Below are 11,893 nucleotides of genomic sequence, written 5' to 3'. Positions count from 1 at the left end.
TCTCTTGAGTTCCTCGACATTTCAGACTGCTGTTTAAAGAAGAGGGAATCCATCACATGTTGAGATGTGTTGTTGCCATAAGATTCAAAATTATCCTTCATTTTTTTTAAAGATTCAATTAGTTTCATCGCAATTAATCAAAATCACCTTTATTTGCAAATTTTGTAAAAGAAGCATAACGATTTTATCTCTACCCAGTTGTGTCTCTCAACTTGCACAGAAAACACCACCTGAAAGCAATTTAGATCAAATATGAGTTTGTGAAAAGTGCAAACCATTGCATCACATATTCTACCTAACTCTGCCATAAATGTACATATATATTCGATTCAGGCGTGAAATATGGGAGAACTGAGCTAAAGATGGGGTCAGTGGTGTCCCGCAGCTTGTTTGGAAGAGCGAAACAGCAAGGTGAGCTCACGATGCACCAAAGCTTCATTGCTTTGTACATGATGCTTACGACACTTGCAGTAACTTTCAAAATGTCACCAGTAATTCTGCTGGCAGTGAACAGTAAAGGGCTGTTGGCGTTCATCTTTCCAGCCCTGCTGTAACAAATCACGTTTTATTTGTTGCTCTCATCTTTTCACAGAGGAGGAGAGACTCCTGCGAGCTAACGACAGACCGTACAGCCTGTCTTTTCACTATGCTGTACGTGCACAATGAGAAGCATTTCTATCGTAATCCTGAAGCTTTTCCTCAGCTGTAATCTGACTTCCGCCACCTGTCACTGTTCTTTTGCAGAACAACGCCATCAAGACCTCCAAATACAACATCGTCACCTTCCTGCCTCTCAACCTGTTTGAGCAGTTCACCAGACTAGCCAATGCTTACTTCCTCTTCCTTCTTATCCTTCAGGTAATTATGTTCTCAATATTCAGCATTTCCATTCACTTTGTCATTTATTAAAAAGCACATCCTGTTTTATTTTACAAGTATTTTTACATACTTGCATCAGGAATAGGTGTTTTTGCTAAAGTTTATCAGTAAATGCTGTATAAGTATTGTATTGTATTGTCTAAAAACTGAACTTTCCAACAGAATTATAATGTTTGCATGTATGTTTGTGTGTTGACAGCTAATCCCACAAATCTCCTCTGTCCCCTGGTTCACCACAGCTGTGCCGTTGATTGGAGTGCTGGGTATAACAGCTGTCAAAGATGCCAATGATGACATAGTAAGGCGTTCAGACATTGATTTAAATAGGACGTAGCTATAACACAACTAAAGCAACTAAAATCTATCATGTGCACAAACCTTTTTTTGTTGTCGTTGATGTTTCTTTTGAGTAGAACAGACACAAATGTGACAAGCAAGTGAACAACCGCAAGGTGAATGTCCTAGTTAATGGACAGTAAGTCTTCAGACCTCATATCCAAGAGTTGTACAAACTAAATTATATATTTAAATGTGAAACACGTGCAGCTTTATTAAGGGTAGGGTTTTGCTTTTTTTTTTTTTTTATTCTAGCCTGAAAAAAGAAAAATGGATGGATGTTCAGGTTGGGGACATTGTCAAATTGGAGAGTAACCACTTTGTCACAGTGAGTAAAAAAAAAAAAGGACATTTAAATATTTTAAACGCAAACTATTAACTGAAAACAAGTTCCCTTTCCCAGGCAGACCTCCTGTTGTTGTCCAGCAGTGAGCCTCTCAATCTGGTCTATGTGGAAACTGCTGAGTTAGATGGGTGAGTCTTCAGTCCACTCTTTGGTTTTTGTGGACCTGCCACTGGTTGTCCCTTCACTTATGTCCTCTTGATGTCTCCCAGTGAAACCAATCTGAAAGTGAAGCAGGCCCTGACTGTAACTGGAGAGATGGGAGACAATATTGAAGCTCTTTCTTCCTTCAGAGGTGATTAAATATTTGAAATACATCATACAGTTTTAAAAGCTTTAGTTAACTTAAATATGTGAACGCTTGTGTCTCAGGTGAAGTTCGATGCGAGCCTCCCAACAATCGCTTGGACAAGTTCAAAGGAAACCTGACGGTTAACGGACAAACTTACGGTCTGGACAACGACAAAGTCCTGCTCAGAGGATGTACTCTGAGAAACACCGAGTGGTGCTTCGGTCTGGTCATCTTTGGAGGTAAATATTCACCCTGCTGCTAGATCGAGACAATAAATAATGGGGGATGTAAAGGTCACGGATGTTTCACTTGCTGATGTCAAATTGATATAGAACCATGCATTTGAAGACAAGAGAGTCTTTCTGTCTACTCAGAGAGGAGCCTGAAAACTGATAGCTGATACTCTGACGCCTTCAAGAGATGTTCTGTGAAGCAGAGATTGTCTTGATCTCATCTCTGTTTGACAACCACTATAAAAAGATACTTCTTTATGATGCCTGTGAACAGACCGTGGAGACGAAGCACCATGTAACATCTTGAATGCTTGTTTTTCCAACCCCTGCTCCTCTTGTGAGATTAATTCTGGGCTAAAATGGATCTTCTAGTTTCCTTTCCTGCCTTATATATTTAATGAGTTAATGATAAGATAATTACATGATCCAACAATAAAAAAACGTCCTGCTCTGAAGCCTAATGAACAAAAACTGAGCAATATTTTCTTTTATAAATGGAGCAAAACTGTAGTGGAGAGGTCATGGAGAAATTAATAATGAACTATTTTTATGTTGCCATATGCTTGAGACGGCCACATTTTGCCGTGTACATTATGCAAGTTCAAAAATAGTTGGTGAAGTTTAAATTTAATTAGCTAAATGTGATATTTTTTATTTTGTTCAAAAAGGCATCTGGTGTTTACAGTGAAAATACATAATTTTCTCATTAATGTTTCTGTAAAAATAAAAAGTGTATATGGATCTGTACAAGGCGTGAATTAAAAAAAAAAATTGTACAAATATGAAAATTTACGTGGATAAATATCTAAATGTGACTTTTTTTCCAGGTCCGGACACCAAGCTGATGCAGAACAGTGGAAGATCAACCTTCAAACGGACCAGTGTTGATCACCTGATGAACGTCCTGGTGTTGTGTGTGAGTTTGTGTACGCAGAAATGCAGAACCCCTCCTGAACCTGGTCCAGGTTGTGCAGATCAGCTGGAAAAATGTGTTTAACTCACAGCATTTGATCACATCAAACTTGTCTTATAGTTTAAAATGATTAAAGTAGAAATTATAATGTGGAATGGGACCATTTTGCACAATATGTTAATACGAACACACCTCTTGGAGCTCGACTTCTTACACTCATTCACAAATGATCCTGTATCACTGTCAGAATGAGCAACTGACCAGTTTATGTCCTATGAATTCATTTTAACCACATTTATATGTTGTACATTCATGATAATTGAGATGCTCATGTTGTTTTTCAGGTGATTGACCACTTTTATTTATAGTATTTTTTTCCTTTTTAAGAGGATCTGCAATTATCTATTCCATCAGATTTTTGGGATTCTGGCAACTCTTTGCTCCATTATGGCGATCGGTCATTCCCTCTGGGAGGATAAGGAGGGCTCCGTGTTCACCGTGTTCCTTCCTCGTGTGCCTGGCGTTGATGTTCCTCTGTCATCCTTTTACAACTTCTGGTCCTATGTCATTGTCCTCAACACCTTGGTGCCCATTTCTCTCTACGTCAGGTACTTTTAGAAGAGGAAAACAAACATAGTCAGGAATATGCTCTTGAATCATTATTTACTGATTAATTTGAATGTCAGTGTGGAGATGATCCGTCTCGGGAACAGCTTCTTCATCGACTGGGACAGGAAGATGTATTACCCAAAGAACGACACTCCTGCTCAGGCGAGGACCACCACACTCAACGAGGAGTTGGGCCAAATTAAATACATCTTCAGTGACAAGACCGGCACCCTGACGCAGAACATCATGACTTTCAACAAGTGCTCCATTAATGGCAAGAACTATGGTAAGCACAAGCACCTTGACTTATAGAAAAAGTTTAGTCAGACTCGTATCTGAATGGCTGATTCTGTTCAAGTTCAAGAATCTTTATTATCCCCAAGGGGCAGTTTGTTTCACAATCAGTAGACACATGAAACATCCATACTTGAGAAGACATTGACACTAAAATAATGGTACAGAAATCACCACTGTTCATTGAAGAGACTGATTGCTACAGAGATAAATAAGTGTGGAATATTTCTCCGATATATAGGGGAGCTGTTTGACTTTTCTGGACAAAGACTGGAAATAACTGAGGTTAGAGGTCAATTAAACTAAAACATGTTTATGTGTGAAGTGGTTCTTTCTAATAATATACAAAAAAATGTACATTTTCTGTTGTTTTAACAGAAAACACAAAAAGTGGACTTCTCCTGGAATCAGCTGGCAGATCCAAATTTCATCTTTCATGATTATAGCCTTTTAGAGACTGTGAAAGAGGGAAACCCAGAGGCACGGGCCTTCTTCCGCCTGCTGGCTCTGTGTCACACCGTCATGCCAGAAGAGAAGAAGGAAGGTAAGGGTCGTCCATTGTCTGTTCATCATGCAACAAGCACTTTAGGCAGGAGAAGTATACAGCACTTTATTTATTTATTGTTGGGAGACATTCCCAGAGTGTTAATTACAAATTCATCTTTATTTATTTTGTCCATTTAGATTGGTGGTTCCAAAAAATCGGGGTCAAAACCTCAGTAAGGGCACTCACTTGGAATGTTATTAGCCATTAAATGGCTGTTATTAGTTATCATCCCATAGATTTCGTTCAGACTGTCCCTCCTGCATCTCTTAGTAGGTTTAAAAGTACGTTCTTATCGCTGATAATACGGTCAGGGGGTTAGGTTAAGAGTCAAGGGTGAGGGGGTTGAGTTTAGGGTCAGTGCTCTGGGTAAGGTGTAAGGTTAGGTTTAAGAAAAAGGTTAAATGAAGCTAACAATTAAAAAGTTTTTACACATGGGTGAAGCTGCATATTATCAGCGATAAGAACGTACCGTTAAACCTACTAGGAGGTAGGAGGGACAGTCTGAACTATGGGGATGATAACCAATAACGGCCATTTAATGGGCTGATAACGTTCGAAGCCGCCAAAAAGAGTCACGAAACACCAAATGTGTTGGTATTGAGGATATTTACGGAAATCAAATCACTTTTGAAAATGACTGTCAGTCGCAAACTGTTCTTATCAAGACATTAAAAACAGTAGTTGTAAAGGAACAAAAATAACATAACTGCTGTTGAAGCTTTTGTCAAAGGGCTCTTTATCAATGTTTGCACACCTCAGCATGCACAAGTTGGAGTCATTTATATTTGAGGGTTTTTTGTGTGTGACTTGAACAACAAAACAGTTTGGAGACACTGATTTTAACAACCAATCCATACTAAGATTTTCTACTTATTGTGTTTTAAAATGTCAAAAGCCACAATGTGCACAATTTTAAGTTCATGACTTGGTCACTTTTTCTACTTAATCATCCATTAATCCAGTTTCTCCTCCTGTTTCCACTTGGTAGGGGAGCTGAACTACCAGGCTCAGTCTCCTGATGAAGGAGCTCTGGTGACGGCAGCCAGAAACTTTGGATTCGTGTTCCGCTCTCGAACACCAGAAACCATCACAACCATGGAGATGGGCAGGAGAGTCACATACGAGCTTCTGGCTGTTCTGGACTTTAACAATGTGCGCAAAAGGATGTCAGTAATTGGTGAGGAGGAGGACGTCTTTGTGCAATCTTATTGGAAAAAATGTAAAACGTGGGAGTTTATCATCTCTGAGAGATTAGTGATGGATTTTGAGCAGCAGCATTTGTAAAATCAGAAAATATTCTGAATAAAAGCACATTTTCATTAGCAGACATATTCAATGATGTGGCTTTCACTGTTATTTTCAGTCCGTAGTCCTGAAGGTAAGATGAGCCTGTACTGTAAAGGAGCAGACACCATCATCTATGAAAGATTACACCCCTCCTGTAACAAACTGATGGAAGTCACCACAGGACACCTCAATGTAAGAGATGCAGCTGGGTGCATTTTCATGCTGGATCACTTTATACATATATTTAGATGTAACCTGCTTTGCATGATCCAAACAATACAGGAGTATGCAGGCGATGGCCTCCGCACTCTTGTTCTGGCCTACAAGGACTTGGAGGAGAGCTACATGGAGGGGTGGAGACAGCGCCACCATGAGGCCAGCACAGCCATGGAGGGACGAGAGGAGAGACTCGATGAGCTTTATGAAGAGATCGAGAAAGACATGATTGTTGGTTCATTTTCTAAAACAGCTGTGGAAAAATATGAATTTGTTAACTGCTTTTTGACAGACAGCCAAACACATTTATTGAATATCCTGACTGATCCATTGTTTTATTATGTTGAACAGAAGATACATGACCTAAATCCACCAGTTTTCTTTGGTTTCCAGCTGCTGGGTGCGACAGCTGTGGAGGACAAGTTGCAGGACGGAGTGCCTCAGACCATCGAACAGCTGGCTAAAGCTGACATCAAAATCTGGGTGTTGACTGGTGATAAACAAGGTGCCACTATTTATTCTTGTCTACATCAAGCTCTTTATTACTTATAAAGTTAAACTGCAATATGTATTCATATGCATTCTTACTGACTCTAAAACATGGAGTCAGCAAACCAGTCTGACCAGTCTCCAAGGGGCCAGAGCACATTTTTCTTAAGAAGCATCTTCTGTTTGCATTTTATCTCTCAGTCAGAGTTTATGAAGCTGACCTGATGTTCTCGCCTCAGTTTTTATCATTCTTCTTGTTTGAAACAGAGACGGCAGAAAATATTGGCTACTCCTGCAACATGCTCAGAGAAGAGATGAAGGATGTTTTCATTGTGGCTGCAAACACAGCAGAAGGAGTCAAAGAGGAGCTACAGTAAGTTCTGCACTGATGCTGTGTCATGTAGTCTGCTGATCAGAGGCTGGTTTAGTACAACAAACCAAACAAAAGATTAAAAATAAGAATTAGTTGATACATTTTTTTTGTAAGACAACAATGTTCATAAATGAAACCGGAGCTCTGAAAGTTGCTTGTTCTCTCTCTGTTCTGTTCAGAAATGCGAGAAGGAAAATGTGTCCAGAAGCAGCAGAGGAGCCGTCAGTGATGGAAGCTCGAGCAGGATTGTTCTGGCTCCAGAAGACAAAGACGGTGCAGGACGAGGACGTGGACGGAGACTACGGTCTGGTTATCAACGGACACAGTTTGGTGAGACACATCACTGCTCTGAGTTTTGGCTAAATCAGAAAACAAAGATTTTGTCCTTGTGTTGGATTCAAAAGCAGATAAAGCAAATAACTAATGTTTTATTGTATCTAACGGGGTCAGTCTATGTGTCGATTTGACAATTTGCATCAAGGTCATGAAATAAAATGAGATTTCAAAACAAGTTGCTTTTAGTGGATTTACTGTAGCCCATAACTTTGTGCATTAGTTCTGTGATGATACTAACATCACACAAAACAAATGTTTTAGCAAACTGGATCACAACAAAAATCAAATAAGAATGAATAAATGATTGGAAATAGTTAATTTTAGTGATTTCCATTCTTATGAAATATGTGTTGATCTGTTGGGGATGCATTTAAATTACTTGATGTCTATAGGTTTGTGCACATTTGTGTAAAATATATTTAATACATTTCTCTTCAGGCCTTTGCTCTGGAGAAGGACTTGGAGCTGGAGCTGCTGAGAACTGCATGCATGTGTCAGACTGTGATTTGCTGCAGGGTCACTCCTCTGCAGAAAGCCCAGGTGGTCCAGCTGGTCAAGAAATACAAGCAGGCTGTCACTCTTGCCATCGGGGATGGAGCCAATGACGTCAGCATGATCAAGGGTAAACTCAGGCAGAACAGGAAGCAACGCACCGGCCTGTTAGTCCATGTGAGAAATAAATCTTGTTCTGTTTGTCCTTTAGCTGCTCACATTGGAGTTGGAATCAGTGGTCAGGAGGGGATGCAGGCAGTTCTCTCCAGTGACTTCTCCTTTGCTCAGTTCCGTTACCTCCAGCGTCTCCTGCTGGTGCACGGTCGCTGGTCCTACCTTCGCATGTGCAAGTTTCTACGGTACTTTTTCTACAAGAACTTCACCTACACCCTTGTTCACTTCTGGTATGCCTTCTTCTGTGGCTTTTCTGCACAAGTAAGTAATATGTCAACACATACAGATATATGTGCACACTATATTCATGCAAATTCTGATGTGGATCACTTAAAATCCAAGTTAAGTTTTAGTAACTCAAATAATAATGCACATTCAATAAGTTCATTCAGTGGTTCCCAAACTTTTCCATTTTAATGAGTTCTTGTGACTCAATGAGACTATCTGTATAAATAAAGGGTGAATGAAAAACTAAAGTTTTAAACGCTGTATTATATTCCCACTCAAGAGGCGCTGAAGTTTTGAAGGTTTCAAACACTCATTTTCCTGCCAGGGTCTTCAGACAGAGGACACATTTTGGGCAATCATGACCATTTTTCTGTACCACTGTAAATGTTTGCTCCTCATACCTTCAAATTTTAGCTGGGCATTTTTATTAATTTTTTTTCAGCAGTTTCCACCACATCAGGACTGCTGGTCGATTCCTTCGGCCTTTTTAGAAGCTTCTTCATTTTGTCCTTGCTTGAAGAGTCAAGCAGCTTGACTGGCAGCCAATCAGCATGGCGAAAAATATTACAATATATTATTATAAAATATATTAATAAAAAAATTAATTAAAAAATATATTTTTGTTTAAAATATATATATTTTTTTTTTTTCTGTCCAGCTTTCTGAGGTCTCCCTAGCGCCCCCTGGCGGCCTCCACTTTGAAAACCACTGACATCATGTGTTGTCTGAAGGAGCTATGACATTTCAATGACTTTAAATGTTCTGTTTCTGGCCATAGACTGTGTATGATGATTGGTTCATCACCTTATACAACACGGTATACACAGCGACTCCTGTCCTCGCCCTGGGCCTCTTTGACCAGGTATGCACCAACGGGAAAATACTACTGAACGCAGTCGCAATCTTTACAAAATTTAAAGTGTTTGTGTTGTGCATCAAATCCATAGTTCACACCCTGATATTTGCTTTCATGTCTCTTTGCTGTCTTTCACCTTATACTTGCAGGACGTCAGTGACAGCTGGAGCTTCCGGTATCCACAGCTCTACTCTCCTGGCCAGCTGAACATGTATTTTAATAAAAAGGCCTTTGTAACCTGTATAATCATCAGCTGCTACAACTCCCTCGTCCTTTTCTTCATCCCCTGGGCCTCCATGCACGACACTGTCAGGCATGACGGCAAGGACATAACAGACTACCAGTCCTTTGCTCTACTGGCGCAGACCTGTCTGCTTGTGGTGGTGAGCATACAGGTAAACAATACAGCTCTTCATACCACAGAAAATACAGAACAAAGTAGAAATACTCAAAGGTTCTACAATAATTTAAACATTTAAAAGCTGTTTTAAGACACTTTGGGGATGTCCACAATATTGTACATTTCAAGTAATACATGCTATAAAAAGTATGTGTATTCTATGTAAATAAACCAGTTTAATTTTGTGTTTTGAAGATATGTCTGGACACCTATTACTGGACAGCAATGAACCAACTGTTTGTGTGGGGCAGCATGGCTGCGTATTTTGCTGTAACATTCACCATGTACAGCAACGGCATGTTTTTATTCCTCCCCTCCGTGTTCCCCCTCATCGGTAAGTAGCTCCCTTCCTCTTAAATGTGTATACATTCTTTAAGACAACTTTGCATTTAGGTGTGGCCTCTTCAGTTAGGTGGAGTTTGCAATTTGAGTCAGTTTTTGGAAGCACTGGAAACACAAGTCGTTATTTCTGTACTCAGTACAGTGGGGCTGTGCAAACAAAACAAAATTCAGACTACTTTTTATTTCTATTTATTTCAGGCACAGCAAGAAATTCTGTGAGCCAGCCGAACATGTGGCTAACCATCTTCCTGACCTCCATCCTTTGTGTTCTACCTGTTTTGGCTCATCGCTTCATTTACATGCAGATCCGTCCGTCTGTCACAGACAAGGTATTAACACAAACCATGCAGACCACGGGTGTCCAAAATGTGGCCCGAGGGCCATTGGTGGCCCTTGGAGTGATTTTGTGCGGCCCACAACTTCAGTTTAAGAATGGTGTCATTTTGTTCAACCGGCTTAAGAGGTTGATTCAGACTATCTGCAGATTTGTTGGTGATCCTTTGTTATGTAATGTTTAGGTTGAACAGCAAAATGGATGAAAAATAATCTTCTCAAAATGAGAAATATGAGGGTAAATACAAAACACTGACTATATATATATATATATATATACCAGAAAGGAGATTTTTGGACAATGATTCATAAAACTTGGTTAAATATTGCAATCAAGAGAGAAATTGGACATTTTTAAATGAATATAACGTGGTATCATCTACATACGAGTTGATCAACTTTATCAAATCTTCTATGAATCTGTTGTAGCGACTGACAGCTGGACCATTTTTCAGAACTTTGACCAGCCTTTTGGTCCTGCAATGGTCCCAAAGGCTGACCGGCCCTTTTTAAAACGACACTTACTCAAATTATGCTTTTTTTTTGCTGAGAACAGACTAAAATGAACTTTCCAAACACAAGAAAACAACAAACACCGACCCAACTAATCAAATAAATCAAATCCTTTTTAATAAAACATATAAGCTTAGTGTTAATGAAGCGTTTAATGTTTTGGATCTATAACAATTTAAAACGTTTTCCACCAAAATTAATAATCTTTTGTCCTTTCACCTAAACATTGTTCACGTTGAGAGTTAAATTCACATTTTTGTGGCCCACGAGTCCTTTCATCTGGATAGTTTTCACCCTCATATGAAAGCGTTTAGACACCCCTGCAGACCATAAATTATTACTATCCTTTTAAATTACCGTATTTTCTGTCGTAAACGTCGCACCCCCTTTTAGTCGCATCAGTCCAAATATATCTAATTAAGTGGAAAAATCCATAAATAAGTCGCTTCTGCGTATAAGTCACAGGGCATGCAAATTATGTAAAAGAATGTGACTTATAGACCAAAATATATGGTACTCTCCTACAAATAAACTTCAGTATTGCATAGCTTAATAAAATAGCTTTTGAGTGAGTCAGTTTTTCAATATTTGAACTGCTTTTGGAATATTTTCAAATAGTGCTGAGGCGCCCACAATCTTTGCCAGGATCCTCAAATTTGCTCAGAAATGCATGTTTGAACAGTTTATTCAAGTCATATCAATAAATTGACTTTAGCTAATTTTGTGTTGAAATGATTTTATCTTGTCTCTTTTTTGTTCCTGTCCAGGTGAAATATAAAGCAGTAATGGAGGAGCTGCCTGCACCTGCTCCACACCGCCCACGTCCCAGGCGCATCAGCACCCGCCGCTCAGGCTACGCCTTCTCCCACTCTCAGGGCTATGGTGAGCTGGTTACATCCAGAAGGTTCCTGCGTCTGAAGAGTCGACCGGCTCTGTTTATCAAAACAGACTCTCCCCTGGTCGAAAACCAGCCGCAGCACTATCGCACCATAACGGAAGAATCGGAGGAGATACAGAGTTAAGCTGCATACTGGGACTGAACCACTGCAGAGAAAGGATTTTTTAAAAAAAATCTGATTTTCAAACCTGACTCTGACCTTACAAAGGATGCCCAATGGAAAGCCCTCCTAAAGCTGTGACAATATTAAAATGGCATTCAAATAAACAGTAAATGCTTCATACCGGTTGTTTATGATTGGTAATATCACTGTGAATGTGTTGAGTTTACAAAATAAAGTCTTAAACGTTCACTTCAGTGGTGTTTTGCTCAATAAGTGCAACTTTTTTGCAGTCTTCAAAACTGCTGGCCTTGTTTCAGAGCCCGATGGAAAATTTCAGCAGATTAATTTCACAGGTTGTGAATGGGCTTTAATCAACAAACAGTCGAAAACAAACATTTTGCTGCCTA

General features: G+C 39.5%; 1 protein-coding gene across 1 annotated transcript; it reads left to right on the top strand.

Annotated features, from left to right (window-relative positions):
- Positions 1 to 325: 325 nt before the first annotated feature.
- Positions 326 to 11,507, top strand: atp8b5b (ATPase phospholipid transporting 8B5b). The gene is made up of 27 exons (XM_037692062.1): positions 326 to 411; positions 593 to 651; positions 745 to 858; positions 1,079 to 1,177; positions 1,293 to 1,354; positions 1,471 to 1,543; positions 1,619 to 1,689; positions 1,771 to 1,853; positions 1,931 to 2,089; positions 2,911 to 2,999; positions 3,411 to 3,604; positions 3,683 to 3,891; positions 4,141 to 4,184; positions 4,278 to 4,443; positions 5,435 to 5,623; positions 5,810 to 5,925; positions 6,016 to 6,180; positions 6,343 to 6,454; positions 6,706 to 6,811; positions 6,991 to 7,141; positions 7,586 to 7,769; positions 7,851 to 8,074; positions 8,820 to 8,903; positions 9,047 to 9,292; positions 9,493 to 9,631; positions 9,838 to 9,968; positions 11,253 to 11,507. Exons 1-27 carry the CDS (start codon positions 363 to 365, stop codon positions 11,505 to 11,507), a joined length of 3,573 nt encoding a protein of 1,190 aa, XP_037547990.1. The 5' UTR covers positions 326 to 362.
- The last annotated feature ends 386 nt before the right edge of the window (positions 11,508 to 11,893 follow it).

The sequence above is a fragment of the Nematolebias whitei genome, chromosome 18, assembly GCF_014905685.2.
Source record: "Nematolebias whitei isolate Nwh7 chromosome 18, NemWhi1, whole genome shotgun sequence".
Lineage (NCBI taxonomy): Eukaryota > Metazoa > Chordata > Actinopteri > Cyprinodontiformes > Rivulidae > Nematolebias > Nematolebias whitei.
The sequence above is the reverse complement of the archived record's forward strand: the minus strand, read 5'-3'. Positions and strand labels throughout refer to the sequence as shown.